Source organism: Gorilla gorilla, chromosome 21, assembly GCF_029281585.2.
Source record: "Gorilla gorilla gorilla isolate KB3781 chromosome 21, NHGRI_mGorGor1-v2.1_pri, whole genome shotgun sequence".
Classification (NCBI taxonomy): Eukaryota; Metazoa; Chordata; class Mammalia; order Primates; family Hominidae; genus Gorilla; species Gorilla gorilla.
Window position 1 is genome coordinate 20,597,667 of NC_073245.2, and position 22,411 is coordinate 20,620,077.

At 49.0% G+C, this 22,411-nt stretch overlaps 1 protein-coding gene across 1 annotated transcript in view; it reads right to left on the bottom strand.

Annotated features, from left to right (window-relative positions):
• Positions 1–21,465, bottom strand: part of JAG1 (jagged canonical Notch ligand 1) — a 36,378-nt gene extending 14,913 nt beyond the window's left edge. Inside the window, exons 1-5 of the mRNA XM_004061816.5 lie at positions 20,551–21,465; positions 19,799–20,104; positions 11,080–11,131; positions 5,581–5,835; positions 3,505–3,565 (exon numbers count right to left, since the gene is read on the bottom strand). Of these exons, the coding sequence (XP_004061864.1) occupies positions 3,505–3,565; positions 5,581–5,835; positions 11,080–11,131; positions 19,799–20,104; positions 20,551–20,631 (755 nt within the window). The 5' untranslated portion in view covers positions 20,632–21,465. The remainder of the gene's footprint in view (positions 1–3,504; positions 3,566–5,580; positions 5,836–11,079; positions 11,132–19,798; positions 20,105–20,550) is intronic.
• Positions 21,466–22,411: the final 946 nt, after the last annotated feature.

Below are 22,411 nucleotides of genomic sequence, written 5' to 3' on the forward strand. Positions count from 1 at the left end.
ATGGAATAAATCAACCCGTGCACCTAGTTGCGACAGACCGTAGAGGAAAGGACTCTCCCGGTGACAAGAGAGCTATGCCAAAGTCTCTGCAGACGCTGCACTTGCCACTCTGCTCTTTGTCTGCACAGAAAGTCATGACCCCAGTGCACAGAAATGCAACAAGCCACCAAGTACAGCAGGAAACTGCCTCACGATGACGCTTTGTTTAAAAAAACAAGGAGAGAAAGGGGCACCCTCCCTTGGCCAAAGCCAGAGTAGGCTCTCTAAACCCACTTCTATAGGGAAGGAGAAGGAAATGACAACACTTGGAACCAACTCCATAATTTGTGTCCCATTACTGTGTGCTAATTTATAGTGATTTCTTGCTTTGCCAAGAAAAGAAAAAAAAAGAAAGCAGTCTGCTTAATTTATCTAGTATTGGCGGAGTTGAGGTTCTTTTACATAAGCACCTTGATTAATCATACTCTTTTGGGGCCAAATAGTGCCTTTGATCCCCAAACAAAAACAAAAACAAATGCAACAACTTTCACCTGGGGTGGGAGAGGGGTTAGCGTCTCACACCTCTCCCCCTTCAATTTTCAAGCCCTCTGCAACTTTAATTGCCTTCTCAAGAGCCAAGCTTTAACAAGGGTGGGGGAAGGCAGGGAGAAACATCAACTAGCCTCCCGGTGGAGGGTGGAGGGTGGAGGGTGGGGTGCGGGTGGGGTGCGGGTGGGATGGGCAACATGTTTCCAGAACGGGACCTGGGAAAAGCCACGATCAGCGCCAACCCCCTAAGCTGCTCAGCTGTAACTCTGGAAAACAACCCCCGCCCCCTCTAGCTCCCCAGAAGGAAAGGCTTTCGGTTTCCCAAGAGCGGGAGGCAGGCTAGCAAATCCTTGTCATGGGAAAATTATAGGGATCTAGCTAATAGCTAATCACCCACGGCTGAGAGTCAACTTAACCCCTGAGAATACTGACTAACCACTTCCTAACTTCTGAAACCAAGCTATGCACACCCACATGCAAAGAAATCACTAGAATGTGTGGTTTAAAGTTAGACACTGGTTTCTGGTTTATGTAAAATGGAATGTCAACGTGACAAGTGACTAAAGGAGTAAGATAAGAACAAAATTACAATCTAACTAATTTCTCAAAAGCGGACACCCACATTAGTGGGAGGTAAGGGGGTAGCCATTCTGTCAAGGCTGATATTCTTAGCCTGAAAGATAGTAAGAGGGAACTGATTACGAAATGGCAATATTCTCACCGTCTTCCCTTATTCTCTTCCAAATTCAGGATCACTAGCCCTCTTCAAGTTGCCTCATAAAGGCAAGGAGAGGCAGCTGAGGACCCAACCTCACCTAATTAAAGAGACCTCAATCCCCAAGCATAAAAAAGCAACCACAAGAGGCCATGGATGACTTCAAAAGAAAACAAATAAAAATACTGACCCTAAAAGAGGCACCAACCAAGTTATCCCAGTTTAATAATATATGATTAAGATTCTCATGAGAAATTGAAGTGACTTTCCTCAGATGATGATTCATAATTAAGTTTGATATTATTGGCAGGCTTGCAATAAGCAAGCATGTATACCCAGGGAAAGGGACTCAGTCTACTTGGGAACAACAAAAACCAGTAAATTTTCTCATGTGGGGGTGAAAAAAAAAATAACCTGTGTAATACATAATCCAAAAGACAACTTGCAGGTAACTTGCCATTCAACTATTTCTGCAGCAGGACACAGCCTGAACTTCCTCAGCGTGAAGGTTCTGTTTTGACTTTCTTTCAAGGTAGGGAGAGAAAACTGGGCTGGGAGACTATGCAAATGATGTGTGGGAAAGTCGCACCTTAAGTAAATAAGGCCATCAGTGCGTGTCTGGGCAGGGAGAGGGAGGTGGGACTTCGAAAGAGAAAGGGCTAAATTCTGGAAACAAAGCCTGTTGTTCTGGCTGGGAGGGCCCTCCCCTGTATAGCTGTATGTGTGTTCTGATGACAGCAGCACAAATCACAGTCGGCCTCCGCTGATATCCATCTGAGCAGGGAGCAGGCTTGGAATCACTAATAGCACTGCCATTGGGACTTTCTCCAGAACACCCTTAATTAGGAAGAGTTAAGGTAGGTGGATTCCTGCTCCGCATTGGACAGCAATGCTGTTAAATACTACAGTCCATCGCCACCAATGGGAGACAGCAGGAGAAGCCCCTCAGCCTTCCAGGAAATAAACTATCTTTCTGAAGTGTAGGAAGAGACAATTCAGGACAACCAGTTCTTAATTTAGTTCCATGATCCCCCTTGCATGGGAGGGGAACAGACGGAGTGGTGGAATCATAAAGGTAAAGGCCACAGATAGTTCTCTATAAAGGAGTAGCCTCAAAATTTACTAAGCAGCAAAGTCATGTGGCCAGCTTGTCAAATGCAGACTCCTGGGCCAAACCAAGGACTAGGATTCTATGGATGTGGGACGGAGCCCACGAACCTGCATTTTAACAGCTCCCTTGTTAATTCTGGAAGTTACACTTTGAGTACTGAGGTTTGGGGGCAGTGATTGCTGATGGTCCCATCAGCAGCATCGCTTGGGAGCTTGTTAGAAATGCAGAAACCTGGGCTCAGCCCAGACCTATAGAATCAGGACCTGCGTTTTAATAAGAGCCCCAAATAACATTAGTTTGGGACATACTGGTTTAGACTATGTTTCATAAGATTCCCTTTACTCATGTCAGAGTAGCTTTGGGGGCAAAAGTGACAGGCTCAAAGGATCCATTTAGCGTTACTCCTTAAAATTTGGGAGGAGGGAGAGTAAAGCATAAGACTGCCAAAAACACCACAGACACCAACAATATTTCCCAAAATAAGCCTTTTCCAAACTGGCGTAATATAAGTTTCAAGAAGTTCCAAAACCCGCCATCGTGAAGTGGTCAGGGCAGGCCTCCCTTTGGCTTCCGCATTGTTCCTGGACCATAAAGGAACAGACTTCAAAGGACTGCAGCAAAAGTCTACATTCATCAGGCTCAACTGACAAGATTCCAGGGCAGCCATTAACCTCTCAGCACCAACCCAGCTCCCGCCTGCAAAGGGGCCAGGAGATTGGACTAATCCCATTCTAAAGAATGCTGGACTTTCGCCTATTGATGGGAAAAGTGGGGGAGGGGGCTGGGAGAAGAAAGCCTTGGTGGAAGAGGAGAGAGACGCAAAGAAACAAGCCCACATCCCTCCATCTAGCCCATCAGCACTGTAAGGGAAGATTATAAAAATGTGTTATCAATTTACAGAACAGTTAACACATGAAGTCACTGGCTATGCCCAAAGAGTTTCTTTTTATTCCAAGAGAGAAGTGGTGTGTGCATTCCACCAGACAGCTGGTATAATTTAATAAGCTTCGGATGTGTCTATCTGAATTTTTTTTTTAAAAAAAGCTTTCTTGTTCTCCAAGGAAAAAAGAGGCATAGTCACAATAAAGTCAGTTCCTCTCTTACATAAAGGAAAATTAAAAGAAATCTCACAAAAGACCAGTTTATTTACCTGCAGTCACCCGGCAGTTTGCAAGACCCATGCTTGGGACTGCAGCCTTGTCGGCAAATAGCTGTAAAAAACAGAGAAGGGCGTGTCAGCACACTGCCTGTTCCTTGCATCGCCCCGGTCATGAGAATGGCCCATTGCATTAAAGTCTGCAAATTCCATGATTTTAACAGGTCTCATATCAAGTCCCTTGTAAGGAGAGGAAGATGGGAGGGGCCCAAATAACAAAACCAGCTTTAAACTTCAAGGCCTTGTTAGCTGATTCTGAAAACATGATATTGTTTGGGGACAAAATGCAGACAAGTTGATGAGGGAAGGGGGACCTTCGTCCAGCCTCTCTAAACCACAGCTACCCTGGCTCCTTGAGCAGAGCTTGGTCAGTTTCCATTCTGCCCACACCCTTTTCATTAGAAGAAAAAAAGGTATAGATAATCCTTCCCCATCCCACCAGGACACATTCAGATGAGCCCCAGCCTTTTAAAAAAAAAAAAAAAAAAAAACAACCCATACCAAATGCCTGGTTTGAAAATTCCACGGGACTAACAGAGCCAGCCAGGCTGGATTCATTGGGCAGGCTAATCTGGTGGCCAGATCTGGTGAGATTTTTATAAAGTACCCTTGCAGAGCAATTCTCTACTTCGTTTAAAAAAAAGAAAAAAGTAACTTCTAAAAAATGTCAGTTTCTAAGACCAGGCAACAGTGGCTCATGCCTATAATCCCAACACTTTGGGAGATTGAGGCAGAAGGATAGCTTGAGGCCAGGAGTTAGAGACCAGCCTCAACAACATAGCAAGACTATGTCTACACAGAATAAAAAAGCTGGGTGTGGTGGCATGTGCCTATAGTCCCAGCTACTTGGGAGGCTGAGGCAGGAGGATCACTTGAACCCAGGAGTTCAAAGCTCTAGTGAGCCATGATTGTGCCATCATGGGTGACAAAGTGAGCACCTTATCTTAAAAAAAAAAAAAAAAAAAATCACCTAACAAAAAACCCACACTAAGTGTTAGGTCGTTTAATTTTTAAAACACACTAAAATATGTTAATCAATTCCCCTTTTCATTTGAATTCCAGAAATGCCATCCTTTTTAAACTCTTGTCTCCAATTATTTAAGAAAGTAGTAGTACTACCCGGGAGACCTGTAAATTCCTTCCCCCATGACCCACCCCTCTCTCATGGTTGAAAAAACTCACTTTGAAATTGAGTCTATCAAAACAATTTACCTAATTATCATGTAAAATAAGGAGAGTACATTATTGCTCATGAGGGGATATTATACAGTTGACAGAATTACCCATCAAGTTGCTATGAATTGGAATCACTGAATTCTATAAAGGGACTGGGACAGTAGACAGCACAGAGACTAAAAGTGGGCCCACTCCTACACCAGTAGGAAAGCTTGAACTAACCACATACCTCTCCCCCTCAAAGCCATGCCCCCAAAGACGCCCAGTGAAAACTTGCTGCAAGGCTACCCTGAATGCAGGGGCTATCATTTCCTACAGGATAGCCTGTTCAGACAACAACTGGGCTAACCTAGTCCTGTCTGGATCTATTTTGGGTCAAGTTCCTTAGAAGCAGAGTCTGAGAAGGGGATCTGGACATAGGTAGAAGGAATTGAGGGAAGCAGATGGGGTAGGGGAAAGAGCTGAGCAAGAACATGGTCTCAACTGGAGTCTGATTTCAGCCTAATCCCAGGGTAAGCTCTAGAGTGCAAATTGTACTACTGTTTTAAGGCAAAGGAAGCTGGGCTTTGTAGCCCTATGTCTGTCAATCACTGACTGTGAGCTGGAGGAATGGGGCATGCACTGGTTTGACCAAGGACAAGTCTCCTGAGAAGGAGCAGCTGTGAGCTGTTGGCAGCCAACACAGCACCTGGGGGATGGGGATGCCAGTAAAGGGGATCTGGATGGGGCACCAACAGCATCTTCTACACTCAGCATCTTCATACTGCAGGCCCAGAATAACAGCCAAAATCCCACCCCACCTGAGATAGCCGCATGCCACCTGCCTGCTGGTGGGGTGATAAATGGACACTAAAAGCAACAGGCACACGTGCACATGCACACACACACACATACCTCTGTTACATTCGGGGCCCATCCAGCCTTCCATGCAAGTTTTGTTGCCATTCTGGTCACAGGCATAGTGTCCAAAGAAGTCATCTCTGGGGCGGCAGAACTTATTGCAGCCAAAGCCATAGTAGTAGTCATCACAGGTCACGCGGATCTGATACTCAAAGTGGGCAACGCCCGTGTTCTGCTTCAGCGTCTGCCACTGCCGGCTGGGGTTGATCATGCCCGAGTGAGAAGCCTTTTCAATAATACTGTCAGGTTCTAGAGACAAAGTGATGAATCGTGTTAATATTCACATTGCAACCTTCTTCCCTGACCATTTTGGCTTTTTAAAATAAAAACATATGCACCTGCTACAAAATTCTATCTGTTGTACAAAAAGGCAAAGAAATGAAAAGTTTATGCCCCTACCCAGAGACAACCTGTTACCACTTATTTACCTTCTTTAATGGATACACAGTATTTCATTGTCTGGAAACACCAATAAATAATTTACCTAGTCCCTGACATGTGTGCATGTGAGTCGTTTGGGCTTCTTACTATTAAACAAAGCCACAGTGAGCATTCCTTGAACGTATCTGCCTGTGTATGGTTCCCACAATGAGATACTCTAGAAATGGAAGCGCTGAATCAGAGTCCGTGCACAACAAATCAACCTCCGTCCACAGTCTCAAACTACCAGTCTGTCCTCCCACCACCCAGGAAGCTGTGTTTCCCAATAACACTGCCAACGTTGTACATTATCAAACCTTCTAATCTATGCCTGATAGGTAAAGAGGTATCTCATTTAATTAGCATTTAATTAAGTGATGGCGAGGGCCCTTTCTGGTAGTTACAAAACCATTTATATTTGTTCCTGTGAACAGCAACAGCTTCTCTCCTCTGCCAACTTTTCTATTACATTGCCATACTGACTTGCAAGTGCTCTTTACATATGAGAGACAGTAGCTCCCTATGGAATGTTGCTCTTGAAGAAATTTCATTATTCCAGATAAAGGTCAGCAATCATTTCTGGTTTTAGAGTTTTATGTCTTGCTCAGAAAAGCTTTTTGTCCATTTCAAAACTCTTAACTGGAAGCCAAGGAGAGGACTGAGTTACATTTTTTTTTTTTTTTTTTTTTACAATTGTTAACATGGCAACCTTTAAAGCCAGCTCTTAAATACCAAGACCTTGAACTTGATGCATTCCACCTTTCTCCTCTGCCCAGAAGGCAGATGGGAGAATAATTCACCAAAGTTTAGACACAGGTAAATTGAGGGGAGGGTTTCTTTTTTCTTTTTGTTTTTTTGAGCCAAGTCATGCTCCTGAAAAAAAAAGCTTACTGAGGAAAATAAACACCTCGAGCTCAAGCAGCTCTCAGGAGTATGTAGTCCCTGCCCTGAGGCCACTTATCATCTAGTTTGAGAAGAGACAGATACAAAAATAGCTCAAACATCAGGTGCCAGCAGTTCAGGGGAGGGATCTGAAAAGGCAGCAAGGCACTAAGTCAGCACCCCAACCTGGTTTTGTGTTTGTTTTCTTAAACCTGCCAGCACCAACTCTTCATCACCTTGTCAAATTCAAGGCCATCTTGGAGAGACAGTTAGGACCGACTTGCAATGTCTTTGTGATTCTTACCCACCCACATGGCTGTTTTTCTAGGCCTCGGGCCAGTGCTCCTTTAAAAAGTGATGCAAGCCCTGTAGGTGACCAGGAGAGAAGGGACTCCTGGGTGACTTCATCCACACACCACTTCCAACAGGGCCCCAGCGTTCACCCTCTGGGGCTCTCAAACTGCTGCGTGGGCAAGACAAGCCTTGAACAAGCTCACAAGCCTGCAGCCTGACACCCCGGCACGCACTGAACCACTTGCAGGTAACACTTTACTCGTTTTTGCAAATAAACAGAGGCCAAGGAATGACAAAAATGTCTCTCCATTAACTATGTTTGCTCTGCTGGTTCAGTTAAAAAGCATAGTGGGCTATTACCACGCGCTTACAAGATCTTCATAAAAGGGATCGGTTAAACACACTAGCCATGGCTCCAAGGCATCCAGCTTCTGAGGCTGGTATCAACAACAAACAGTTTAGACAAGAGTCCAGGGCAATCCTAGGGGTGCAGGACTGATATGTACTTTTCAGTCACGCAGTAAGCTTTCCACTTATTTCCGGGAAGTGTCGTGCAGAGGATCACTTCAGAATCCTCAGTGGAGCTGTGGAGCTGCATACAGAATTTCACACCTGCTCAGGGACGGGGTCGAGCATGTCTGGGTTCAAATACGTCTGCTGCCTGCTTCCTGATCACGCTTCCCGATCACGCTTCCCTTCAGCTTGGGGCACTGGAAAGGTATCTGTGGCAGTTCGTTTGGCAGTCCAGCCTTGTGATTGGAAAAGGACATCACCCTGCCTCCCTGCAATCCCCAGTGCCATGAAGATGAGTCACGAAGAAGCCATGACCGCCTCGCAGGCCAAGGAGGAGGTGATGAAGGGCGAGTCTGAGCATAACCTGGGACCACACCAACCCAAAAACCCGGAAGGGGGCCTCAGCCGAGAAAGCTAAGCTACAGGGAAAACCTGGTCTAAGTGTGCCTATTTATGCTTACGTATCTATTATGCATTACAGTAAACTGAAACCATTTGCTCTAGGGGAGAAAGAAATTTGGCACTCTATATACCACAGTCCCAAAATGTAATAAAAGACTTTGGAGGACCGATGACAGAAAGACCAGCCTTAAATACTTTCAAATACATAAACAGCACCCAGGCTATATTTGGGCCCGAGTCTGCCTGTGAGGGCTCACTGCAGAGCTGATAGAAGGAATTCTCTGCCCTAAAACTCAGGGCTCTGCCTTTGATTTACATCTGAAGCCAGAATGTTTACAACTCGCTTGGGTCCCACAGGGCAGCCAACTCCATTTGGGCTCCTGAACATCCTCAGCTTCTGCCCTGTGGAGTGCGGTCCAGAGGGAGTGGCTGAGGGTGAAGAAAGGAATAAAACACTCCAGGTAGCATAAACAGCATGTGCAAAGGTCCTGAGGCCAGAGAGCATGTGATGTAGTTGAGGATAGAAAGGCAACTGCTAGGGTATGGCCAGGCTACAGATACGATGGACAACATGGTGTGTAAGACAAGGCTGGCAGGGAGACAAAGCTGGGCTGCACAGAGCCTTGTGGGCCACATGAAGATCTGTCCCAAGAGCAACAGAAGGCCACCAAGTGGTTGGTTTTTCATAATAAGGATGACAAGCAAATGTTATGGCTCTGAAAAGACCAGGACGGCAGAAGAATGGAGAAAGCACTAGAGGTGAGTCAGAGCAGATAAAGGTGGACTAGACGAAGGCTACTCTAAGTTCAGTCATGAGCAGATGGTGACTTGGACCAGGGCAGTGGCAGAAGGCAGGCAGATTCAAGTGAAGAGCTGGAGAGATTTTTTCAGAACTTGGAGGTGGACTAGGTATGGATGCTAACAGAGAGGGGTACGCAGGTCGCCTTCTATATTTCTGGCTTATGGCAATGAGTGTTCAAATATCAGTGCCAGACACCCAGAAGGGGCCCTGGGGAAGGGACTGCTTTTGGCAAGAGAAGATCCTGAGTTTGGTTTTGACTGTGCTAAATTCAAGATTCCTTGGAAGCATCATAAAAGAGGCCAAATAGGCAAGTGGAGAAACCATTTCCACCAAACCCATCTCCCTCTTCAGGGTTCACCAAGTGAGTTTTCATAACCTGCAATGGGCACCCCTGAGGTTTAAAAGAACTTTATTCCTACCTCAGTCTTTCTTGTCCTCTTCCAGGGATTTGATTACCCCCCCAGGAGATGAAACATCCTAGAACCCCAAAATCGGGCTACCTGGAAATGCAGACAACTGTGGGTAGCTCTAGCAAGCCCTGGGTTCCCAGGGGACATAACTCCCTGACGTGCGAGGTGACAGGAGGTCCAGGAAAGGTTCTGTGAATGCTGCAGTGTGGCGGGGAGGTCTTTCACATGTCCCTAACAAGTATACTGACCCGGCTCTTATCACGGGCCAGGATCAACCTCAAGCTGTTCACTCTACCGGGTGGATTGTTTCAATAGCTAAAAGGGAGGGGAAAGAACACCATGCCGACACCATACTATTACAGAAGAGCCTATGTCTCCCCACTCCTCAACCCCTTCTGCCTAACGCTTAGTTACCATTGTAAGCAGGTCACAGTGACATAATGTTCACAGTCCTCAACGTTTGTGGCAGGGAGGGGAGAACAAACAGGTGTCTATGACCCTGACTGGCATCAGCCATAGCCAAGGCTGACAGAGCTTCCCTGCCACCCCCACACACACCCCCGACGGCATTACGGGGTAGCCCTCTGGGGAGGAAGACTCGAACCTTGGACTTTCATGAGCTCCCCCCTCCAGGGAGGATGACATCCAAAAAGCTGGACTTAAGATTCCCAAGCTAGAAGAGTGACCCAAATGGCCTGGGACTCTCTGGCACATCAGAGCTCAGCAATGATTCTGTGGCTCCAAGTGGCCCAATAAGCCAGCCACAGGTGGAAGGTGCCCACGTAGCAGGCACCAAGCCCTCACTGCACCCACGGTGGGCATTCACCATTTTCTGTCAGCAAAAAAAGCAAGGCAAGGAAAGATGAAAAGATGTTAGTCACAGTGAAAGCAAACAAAAAAAAAAATGGTAAGATAGAAAAGCAAAAAGTACAAGGCATTCAGAGAACAGAGAGCCAAGACAAGAAGCTGGATCCACTCTTCCTCATGCACAGACCAAGAGATTTCAGTGTGCATCAAGTTTTCCAGCGACCACAACCCAAACTCTGCTGGCAAAAAGGGAACTTGAAGTTTCGGCTCGTGAGCGAAAACACTGTAAAGTTACAATTAAAGAGCAAGACTACTTTGTAAGCCAGACTATGTCATTTCAATCACATCCTCCATGGCTTATCCACCAAAACCAACCCCTCAGTCCTGAAAGGCAACCTGCACTGAAAACGGAGCCATCTTTCAGAATGGGACAAGGCAGGTAATGGCTGTGAAGCTCTGGAATTGCGCTTCAATGAAAGGTTTGTAGAGCAGTGTGGGAAACCCAGACAGGCTAGAAGCTCACCTGCCCACCAAGTGAAATTCAAGGTCGGTCTCTAGAGCCCAGCACCACCTTTATGGCTTTATCTTTCTGATGAGAGATTAAACACTCACTTAAAGTTTAAATGGACTTTTAAAAAGTCACTACTTTGATCCTTTAGCAGACTACAAGGTTTTAAAGTTGTAAAACCATTAAGATCTCTATCCCGAAGATAATCTAGGTTTCATAATCAGGGAATGAGTTAACTGGGAGTCTGTTCTGGCCACTTAATATTCCAAGCAAAAATTCTAGAAAAGTTAAGGAACACATTCCACTGAAGGTTCACCCTGGGGTACAGGGGAGAACAGAAGGCAAGGGGTGGCAGAAATCCTAAGTACTAAGGAGACAGATCCAGCTCCAACTGGTTGGCCAAGCCCCACACTTCCACGTGTGTTTAGAGAAAAGTCCACAGAAGCGATACTTACGAACGGTGTCATTACTGGAATCCCACGCCTCCACAAGCAACGTATAGGACCTCTGCAAGACAAACAAACAATTTAGCAATTCAGAAACAGGGTCGACTTTCCAAAATCTCGTACATTCTTGGCCTCCCAGAATACCCCACCAAACAAAACCATAATGCCAAAATAAAAATTCTGTTGGTTGTTGCATTGAGTTCCTGGATGTTTAAATCCAAACCAACTCCCCTTCCTTTGTCAGCACTCTTCCCAGGTTGACAAATGACTCCTTTCACCTGGCAGGGACGCACTGGAGTCAACATGCATGCAGGCAGCTCAAAGTTGAGATCAGGAAATGCCACCTCACTATATGATATGAGAGTATTTAGCATATAGTTTCCCAAAACTTTCCAGACCCTGACCCTAGTGCATGAGGAAACACACACACACACACACACACACACACACACACACACAAAGAATTTATTCTAAGCTAACCTAACCAGGTATTTGTACCGAGGGGGTATTGCTAAGGTTACACTTTGGGCCCTGGTGAGGCAGTCTCTAGGGAGGCCCCCTTTTCCTTTTTAGAACCCCTTTGAAAGCTCTGTCTGTGTGAGACCATCCTGGCTCCCACAAGTATCGGGTAACTCTAGGAAACAGGAGGGGGTAGATGCAAAGTGACTCTGCAAGACAAAGAAGTCAACCTCACTTGGGCGGTGGAGTTGGGGGCAGATCCCATGGAAGAAAGTACAAAGGGAGAAACAACCGCACACCCATGGGTTATATTTATTGATGAACTTATCTGTTAATAAGATCCAACATTCCAAGAATAATCAGAGTCTACTAACTAAACAAATTCCCTGGATACTGGCAAGATGCCAGCTGTTAAACTGAAGGCACCTTTTATCTTCCAAGCTTATCTCAGAATTCCACCTCCCCAGCCCCAGCCAAACCTAAGCTATTAGCAAATTCCCTCCTTTTCTAAAATTTTCCTTCGTAATTTACAGTAAGGTCAGTCTCACAAAACACCAGCGTTTAAGTGAAGCTTCTGCTATCTTGGCACTGAAGAAATGTACTCAAGGCAGGTGGGGTAGACAAGGAACATGAACTAGGTTATGAATCCCTGCTTTGCTGTGCCAGAAACCAAGCCATAGGAAATAGAAGCGTGTATAGATTAAATAGTACCGTGCTGTGCCACCAGAAGCACACTGCTGCCAAGAGAAGAGAAAGCACCTATAAGATAAAGGAAAAAGAGAAAAAGGGAGGGTAAAAGGGAGTTTCATTCATAACTCAAGGCCAGCTTAGTGCTCTCAGTGACACAGCAGGTCATCTCTGAATATAAAAATATCTTGTGATAGACCCTGCCTTGGAATTCAGCTGAAATATGTTTCATACTCAAAGCAGAGTAGGATTCCATTTCGTTCACTGATAACTGTGGGAAAATGCTCAGAAAAGCAAGCAAAACCGGGCAAGCCGGGGCACATACCCAGCCCTCTCCTGTTAGTGGCCACAGGTCCAAATTCATTGCTGTTGTTACTATTTTATTAGCGAAAGTTATACCTTATTTACTGCCTCTTTAAGTTTCTTAGGACTTCCTGCAAATTACAGGACTCTTCCCTAAGAGCAGCAAGAAATTATATTTCTCTACTGATTTGAGGTAAGAGCACAGTCAAAATGAGGCCAGATGTGTGGCTGATTCTGTATAATTAAGCCCTTCATTTGCTGGTCACGTTGAGGCCCACGTCCTCCACTTCAACAGTATTGTTGTAATTAATCCTCTGATTAAATGCATTGATACCAGGAGTTTTGACAGACTTGCACAAGCGCTAAACACATAATACCCACAAACCCCACTGCAAGGGAAGGTGCCGGGACTGAGCCGGCATGGCAGTACTAACTCAGTTTAATACTCAAAGAGGAAAGCATCCTTAGGTCTTGCACAAGAACTTGGAAGACCAAGCAGTCTACCTGGCTCATCCTCGCCAGAACTGGGAAAACCTCAGAAGTTGCTGACCAACATCACCCCACCTGGAGAGAAAAGAATTGCACACAGCCCTACATGCCTGGCTCTGTGATTTTCCATGAACTGCCCTTCTTTCTCAGAGGCAGAGACAGGGTGAGGGCAGGGAGCTACAGTGACGGCAACAAAGCCTGGACTTTTTTTCCTGTCTGTTTCAGGGAGGGGATTAGGGTCTCCTGGGGCAGGAGGATTCCTCCTGCCCAGCCCTACAGAGAAAAAGGATTCCCTCCAAGGCTCCTATTAGGAGGCACTCAACCTCCCACTCCATCCCCCCACTATAGATCAGCAATCAAGATAATTTAACAATGATTATTAGTTGCTAGAGAACTTTAATTTTTCCCAGGCCCACACTTGACCTCTGTACATCCCTGAACATACACCCAGGCACTGAGATCCCAGATCATGCACCCCGCATCAAAGCAGGGACCAGGCCACAGAGCAGCAAATCCACTATGCCAAAGTCACATACAAGCAGCCACTGCAACTCTGACCCCCAGTAGAGGCGGAGTCCTCCATCCCAGGAGGGCTTGGAAAGGCAAGTGTTCAAACTTAAGTTTATACAGCAAAACAACAACAACGAAAGCAAATACCTGGGTTTTTCTTGATTTCAGACTACAGAACTAAGACTCTGCCGAAGAGTCACCTGGCTTTCATCTTTCCTTATGTTTTCCAGAACAGTACTGTGAAGGCCACACAGGAAGGAGGGGTAGCAAACAGATCTTCAGTCTGGATTTGCAAAGTGAGTCACTTCAGCCCCTTCCCAGCTCCAAGCCCAAGGAAATCTGGAAACCTGGCAGCTGGTTCCCATTCTGGTGTGGCATCAAAGAGGAATGGTCAGCCTTCGGAATTGCTTTTTGGAAGATTTCTGTGGAATTCTACCTAGAGGAGAGTCCTGGCATCAAAGCCCCAAGGCATCCAAGGGCCACCAGGTTCCCAGCAAGGCTGGGGCCCCTGCACCTCCTCCCGCCCTCCACACTTAGGCTGCTGTGCCAAGGTTGTGTTCTCTGCCCTGTCCCACTCCATGGCGGTTACCTTGGCACTGGGCAGAGCGGTAAGCACTTAATTGCCACATTAAGAAGGGGGGATGTAAGAAACAAAGGTAATTGTGTTGGCAGCCAGGAGCTTCCTTTTCCTGGCAACAGTGACAGCCAAACCAAGCCCTGAGAAGCGGCTGCCTCCCCTCCTGCCAAGCTGACGGACACAAATAAACCGCCATCCAAACGGCACGCGTGCGGCGTCCAAAACCCCAGGCTGCTGCGACAGGCAGGCCCGCCGGCGGCACGCACATCCTGGGAATGCCCGACGTGCCAACGCGGCCATTGTGCACAGTCAGTCGGCTCCCGGGGTTCGTCAGGGGCCCTGAGCTCTGCTGACTCAACTGTTGCTTCCTGTCGCTTGTCCTGTATTAGCATTATTTTTGGAGAGGCCCCATTATTCTCCATAATCCTCATTTCAGTCAATTCGGCCAACTCTATTGTCCTGCCTGTGTCTGGGTGGCCAGAGTATAAAATATTCCAGTCACAAAACATATTAAGCAGAAAAGGTTGCAGGGAGTCCATGTGTGGCGCACGCACACGTACTCATGCACACAATGCGAGTGGGTTTTGGGAAAGTGAGATAAGAAAGGACAACTATCCTATAGCATCTAGGCTAAGACTTCAGGCACAGAAAGCAATCAAGTCTGTAGGGCTTGACATGTCAATAGAGTCCGATCTGGTTACAAAGGGTGATTTTCTCATCAAAGCCCACTCAAAGGCTCACCAAGGGGCCCCAAAGCTCATATCCAGATTTGTGACTCTCAATGAGACATCCCCACCCTCTTTCCCATCATTACCCTTACCTGTTTGAAAAGCATCCCACTGATAATTAAATGCACCAGTTACAAAAGGGTGGCGAGGTTAATAGATAGAATACCAAGAAGCCAGCCAAGCACAACGGTCTGGTTCACACAGAGCAAGCCTGAACAAGAAGCCTTTCTATTTATTTACCAAAAGTGCATAAAAACTGGGTTGAGCTGGTAGAGGACTCTGCATGTTTGACTATTTATGTACTCCTTTAACTACTGGGAGCCACCTTGCGGAATTTCTTCCCAGCACACGCACTGCACCAATGGTAGATGTCACTGGCACCATAAAAAAACAAAACAAAACAAAACAAAAAACAGCAGTCACAGGGCTGCTGTGGTCCATGCGGTAATCAGAAATCAGCAAAGAAGTCACAGCACAGCCACCCAGTGCCATGCACCAAAGTAAAGGTGGGATTTTTCTGAACCCAAGACCCTCCTCCATTTCCACCACCATTTTAGAATCACCACTTTCCATTCATCCCAATGTATCTTCCAACAGTTGGAAGAAAAGATTAAGTTTTGAGAGAGATATATATATTTAAAAGCTGAAGCCAAGAGTCACTTCTCTCAGCAGCCTAGATCCTAGGCTTGAAGGATGGGGGTAGGTGGAAGAGCAACATGCCTTCCAGAAGTTTACCATGGAAGAATTTGCAGGAGTATTTGCATTTATGGATTACAAGGCTAATTGTATGCACATCCAGAGATCATGCATTCTTACATTGTCACTAACCTTGAAAGCCGGACATTGGGACCAACTTCTGGCCCTTCTACAATGGGGCCAGTGGGTGATATGAATCCAGCCAAGGCCTCTGTTCACATTCCTGTTTTCAGATCAGGAACTGTGAAGGCTCCTTGTTACCTTGACACTGTTTTTTTTTTAAGTAACTTTTTTCTCCATGCTAAACTTTCCACATGTCTTCTATCTAAAAGGTCCCCAAAGGCACCACTATTTGGTGTGAAGATTTTGAGCAGCACTTAGATTGCTGATTTTCTGGGAGGTTGCATGCCTGTAAGTTGCTGCTGACTCTCCTTTTAACCCACTGAACTCCCCCAAGAGCCTCCACGCCAAAGTTTCACCGTTTTCTAAAAACATCTTAAGTCCCTGTAGAATTATGGGTGTGGAACTGGTGGGTTGCAAATTCCTATAAGTACTGGAGGTTTGAATAAGTTGCTAAGAAACAAGACAACAAGGAGAAAGAAAACACAGAAGGTTACACCTGCAAGAGAAAAAAAAATATTAGAAACCAAGTACCTGGAATAAAGATTCCATTTTTGGAGCAGCTATTCTGCAGATACTTAGCACAGCTCTTTCAAAGCAAGCACAGCTTCACTTTCCCCCAAGCCCAGTATTGCAACACAGATACATCACTTCATCCCTTTGGTTTGAGGTAGACTTCTTAGGGCAAAAGGCGTTTTCTCCACATGCAGAAAGTCCCTTGCTCTGAGCACATACGTACACACATGCTCTTTCTTTGTATACATGCTGACTACACGGGCAGGATGCAAATCTTGGCTGCAGAAAGGAGGCGGGTCAAATCAGAACCCCATCCTTAAGCCCTCCATGTGCCCACACCATATCTACAGAAGCTCAGGGACTGGAAAAGACAGCAAAAGGCATAAAAGTAAGGGCCTGTCAATTACATTCTGTGATTAGCATCGTGGCAATTGGTCATTCAGGCCTGAAGCATGAAGGGGGCCAAAGCTGGCATCCCTCACACAGAAGAATCACGTTTCATTGGATTTTCCAAAAAAAAAAAAATTAAGTTGATCTCAGCAAGTCTTTTAATAGGATCAATGGAATTTAAATATGAGGCTAATAAGCCAGATACCCCAATTTCTTCCCCTAACGTTTCTCTAGATTCATTTCACTCTGGGGCCACCGATGCAGCAATACAGCTCACTGGGGTTCTGAAGTTCCCAAAAAGCTTTTGGAGATGAGTAGTGGTAATTACACTAATGTATTTTTAATAAGCAGGCACTACTGGGATTTAGCACTAATTTTGGGAGGTAAAAATTAACCGTTTCAGTGATTTATAAGTGGTAATTCCTAAATTATTTCCTGTTAAGCCCAATTACTTCCCACAATAATGTTCTTATCACTTGGTCCCCCAATTTGAGAATCATTAATCCAGATAGTTGCTGCAAGTTAAGCCCCTTAGAGCAGCAACAGTATGAGAATTAGAAGCCAGTGGTGAAAAACTACCCCAAGACCAGAGCCGGGGCAGTGGACACCACGTGCGACATACTCAGATACGATATATGGCAGGAAGGGCCACCTCTACAAAGCCTTTCACATGCACACCAGAACATGGACTGTATTTCATATCTGACCAAATCGTTTCCTCCTCGTCCTCTCTAGAACATGAACAGTTGCTTGGATAGGGGTCATAATTCCAAACAAAAGGCATGAACTACATGACCTTCTACACTGACCTACCCCTGGCACCCTTTGCTGATACCCAGCGTCAGCAAATTTGGGAGGACTCATGCAAATGGTAATTGTGCCTGCTAGGGGTTGGGAGCCCAAGGTGGTTTGGAGTTCTGTTTTGTTTTTAACCATATATCCTTCTCTTGCTATCTCTTGAATTCTGTACTAAGTTCATTTATTTCCTATTCAAGGAAATCAGTTTTAAAAGACATAGTTAATTGCCAAACTAAATGAAGCTGTGCCCTCTAGTTAAATACTCGCTCAGCTACTTAAGTGTTTCAGTTACGTTTATACTCAGCCTGGAATCATTCTTGAAAGTTACGGACTGTGCCGTTTCTCCAACCACATACAGAAAAACAAATACACCTAAACTCCAATTTCTCTTGAGAATTAAATCTTATGTTTCGCAGCAGGCCTTTCTGGGGCATCAGGGTGGAGACTTGTTTATGAGTGATACATGCGTTTGTCCCAACTTCAAAAGAACCACATTTTCAGTGGTGCCCCATCGGTCTTCCCCCATTCGAGAAAAGCCGAGAGTCTATTTCATGGTTGGTGACCCGTGGGGCCTGAAACCACAGAAGAGCACCAGCAAATGCAAATCAATCGCCTCTCCTGCCCTCCCACACTATTTCCGCTCGTTTTCCATTGAGGACTCTGACCAAGTGTCAAAAGCGGACAGACGCACTTTTCTAGGTCACTTTTCCTTGGCCAGCTAGGGAGCAAGCCTCCTTGTTTTCATGCTAGCCATCCCTCTGACCCTACTCTCCAAAATGAGCCTCAGCCAGGCTGCTGCTTTTCCACATCACTAATAAGATTCCTTTTATGGTCTTGTGAAAAGCGAGGGGCTCCAGACAGATCCTCCGGCAGGAGGGTGGAACCACCTGCAGGCCCCTTCCCCCTAAACTCCAAACACACGTTCAAGGGCAGTTTGAGTATTCACAGTCAGCTTGGGCCAGCCAGATTTAAACGCAGCCAGACTCTTTAGCTTAAAGTTCTCCCTAATAGGGGATTAACAAACAAGGTAAATACTCTTGGTAAAAATGAAATCCCACAACAGAAGCAGCTCTTGGACCTCAAGAGAGCTTCACAGACAGCGTTGGTTTTAATTTTTCTTTTTATAAACCCCTTTTCATGGCAGTTTTTGATAACTGTCTTATCTCACCCACAGCAGAGGGCACTTTATAATGCCAGCTCCTGTAATCGTGGATTTTAAGAGCCACCCCAAGCTTCATACACAGACACAGCCAGATAGTCTCCCCTCTCGTCTCCTCCCAGAATCACAACCTAAGCCGGCGGACAGGAGGCAGCAGAGTGCACCCCATTAGAGCACGTGGTGGAAAGCAATGCTCTGGGGCACCGAGCTCCCCCTCTCACCACCCACCCTCCCAGCACAGGCTAGGCCAAGCCCCAGTCTTGGCAATGAGTCATGCCTCCTGGACAGCGGGAGCCAGGCAGAGGGCACACCCCCAACATTTCCCTTTCCTCCCCTTCTGCAATCGCACCCATCTTCCTTCCACCCATTTTGGGATGTTGCAAGGGCCTCGCTGCAGGATCTGCCAGCTGGGCCCGGGCCTCGAGCTCCTTTGGAGGCGGAATGGGGCGGGGGGATGAGGGCGCCTATCACTTGCACCCTCAGGCACTACCTCCAGAAGACCACCCCTTCCAAGCCTTGGCACGGCCCCCGAAGGCTTGCGGGGGCCGTGCACCCGCCCTTCCCGGGGAAGTCTGCAAACACAGCTGTTCCAGAGCCCGGGAACCGCTGGAAGTGAGGCCACAAGAGCTACACCACTCGGGGGCGGGGGCAGGAAGGGGCCAGCAGCGGGCGGGGGTTCCCAGGTCTACAGCTCCTGTGAGGGCCCCAAGAACCTCCTCCTGCGGCGGCCGCCCCCAGCCCTTAAGCCGAGCCTGGAGAGCGCCCCCGCACACACTAAAATCTCCCGGGGAGCAGCGGGAAACGGACTCCCCCACACCCTCCAGGAAGGACACACCCGCCCTCCCGGCCGTTCACGGGAAAGGGGAGGTTGCCAATTTGGACGGCGTTCGCAGGCCAGAACTGCGCCGAGTCGGCTTCCACGGCGCACCAGGTTTAATTAGTTAAGCAAAGAGATCAGCTACAACGATCTCTTGGCTTGGGGCCGGGAGAGTTACTCTGGGAACTTCAAGTTGCAAGTTTACACCGGCCTTCCTAGGAGCCTGGTCCCATAAACCCTCTGGGATCCCCACTTTTGTGCACTAAGCAAATAGCAGCAGGAATGGGACCCACCTCGACTACCCCAGCCGAGATCTAACTATAGTGTCCCAGCTCCCTCACCCGCCACCCCTAGAGATTTCCCCAGTTAGCGCCGAGTTTCAAGCCAAAGCCCTTTAAATCCCTCTCGCAAGGGATAACAGGGTCGGCCAGGCGCGGGTGTGAGTCTCCGCCCGGCCTCCTTCCCGAGTAGTCACTCACCGGCCAGGCGAAACTGAAAGGCAGCACGATGCGGTTGCGGTCGTTGCCGCGGCTGGCCTTGAGGTTGAAGGTGTTGCCCCCGATGACAGGCGTGGACCCTGAGCCGAAGCTGCAGGGCCCCCCGGCCGTGACGCGGGACTGATACTCCTTGAGGCACACTTTGAAGTATGTGTCACACTCGTCGCGGGTGCACTTGCGGTCTCCCGGGTTCCGGGCGCCGCCGCAGCAGTTCCCGTTCTGCAGCTCCCCGTTCACGTTCTGCATGGACAGGATCTCCAACTCGAACTGACCCGAGGCCCCACACACCTGCCGGCGAGGGAAGGAGGAAGGTCAGCGCGGGAGAAAGCTGTTTTCTTCGAGTATAGAGGTGGCGACTCCCTCCCACTCCCCGCCCCGACAAGCCCTCCTCGCCGAGTGAAAATAATTTTGCGAAACTACGTTCAAGGACTCAACATGATTCCGGGGCAAAAAAAAAAAAAAAAAATGCACGAGTGCGGAAGAAATCCGACGACTTCCCGGGGGGCAAGGGCGGAGCGAACGCGCCCCTGCCCGGCCTGGAGGGGTCACCCTCAGGAGGCAGGGGCTCCCGTGGGGGAGTTGGCGCGCTCAGCCCAGGTGCAGCCGCTCGGGCGCAGGGGCGAGGAGTCGGGCGCTCGAGGGCTGCCGAGCCTGCTTGCGGGGCTCAACCGCCCAGGGCGCCGCGAGGGGAGGGAGAGGACGGCTGGGAGGGAGGCCCGGAGAAGGGCTCCTACCTTGGCTCGCAGGGCACAGAGCAGGGCGAGCAGGAGGCTTAGGGGGCGCCCGGGCCGGCCGCGCGTCCGTGGGGAACGCATCGCTGCGCCGCGCGCCGCGGGCACTCGGGACGCCGCCGCTGCTGTTCGCGCTGGTGCTGCCGCCGGTGCTGCCGTCGCCGCTGCCCCTGCGGCCGCCGCGTCCCGGCTCTAATATACTCCGCCGATTGGAGCATGCACGACTGGAAAACAACACTTTTCAAAAGCCCTTTCAAGAGCGGCCTGTTCCAGAAGGCAAAGAGCCCGGCCTCCTTTTATTATTCTGATCGCTTCTTTGAGACGCTCCCCCTCCTCTTCCACCTCCCGGCTTTCTTTCCTTCTCTCGCGCTCCCCTTCTTTTATTATTATGATTATGCGCAGCCTTTTATTCCCTTTTAGATCAGCTGCATGGAAAAAGGGGGGAGGGAGGGGAGAAAAAAAAAACCCAGCCTAGCTCGCGGGCCGGCCGCAGGTAACACAATGACGCGTGCCCGCCCGGCTCTCGGTGAGGGACCCGGAGAGCCCGTCTGGCAGCAGCGGCCGGGGCAGGCCACCTCTACCCAGCACGCCGGGCAGGGCGCATGCGCACTTATTAATATTCATGAGAGGGCGTGCTCACCCTGGGCACGCCCCTCCCCTTCACGTTGCTGGGGAGGGGGTAGTGCGAGGAGGAACTTGGAAGGGGTTGGGGGCTGCGGGATGCTCAGGGCGGCGTAGAAGTACCAGGGCCCCACACCAACCCCCGCCCTCGGGAGCTTCGGGCCAGGAGGGAAGGGAGAGTGCGGGGAGGTACTTGGAAGGGATCGTTGCTCAGGGACGCCTGGAGGTCCCCAGCGGGGACCGCCCCCTCGGGCGCCCCGGGCCGTGCGCCTTTGCCCGCGAGTCGGGGCCCCAGGTGTAGGCGCCGCGTCGCTGACTGAGCGGTCGGAGCGGGGCAGCTTCCGCCTTCCGAACCGCCTGCGTCAGCTGCGGCTTTCGCCCCGGGAGGAGGGCCTGCCTGCCCGCCGGGAGTTCGGCCCGCTTCCCGCGAGCGAGCCGCCCAGAGCGCTCTGCTGGCGGCAGAGGCGGCGGCGAGGCTGGCGCGCTTGCCGCCGTCTGCTCGCCCCGCGGAGGCGACCTGGGCAGACGCTGCTGGGAACTTTGAAAAACTTTCCTGGAGCCAGGCTTGCCGCAGATTCGAGGGGAAGCCTCGGCCGCGTCCCACCCCCTCCCAAATCCGAGTCTGCGGAGCCTGGGAGGGCTCCCAGCTTCCTTTCCAAACCGCGCCGGGGCAGAGGCGCGGGGAAACCGGGGGTAGAAGGCGGCGGGCACGCCGGGGCCCTGTTCAGGCTTTGGGAAGGGCCGGCGGAGATGCTGGTGGGCTTGGACGCCCTCCCCGGCCCGACGCCCCGGCCGCAGTGCCCGGATTGCACCTGTAGGCGGCCTCCGAGCAGCTCTCTGGGTGGCAAGAGATGGGCCTGGGAGGGACCGTGTCCCACCACCGCCAGCCGCGGAACTTGCCTTCTCTGGGGTGGCAGTGGAAACCGATACTGTTTTCCACCTTGAGGCAAGCCTCGCAATTAACAGCTACACTCCTGGTCATAATCAAGGTCGAAGAAAGCCCGTGGTCTGGCCGTAGCCTCTGCCAACCCCTCTCCCAACGGGCTTGCTGTTGCATTTGAGGGGACCTTTATATGGAAACATCGACTTCGTTTGAAGGGTGGACAAAGTTTTGGCCCTAATAGTAGGTATGTCCTGCAGAAAAGCGTGACTATTCAGCGGCCGGTTTGGGGCTTGAGTTCTCCTGGGTGTGGGGCGTGATGGGCTGGCAATAAGTCAAGGGAAAATAGTTTCCAACATGCTG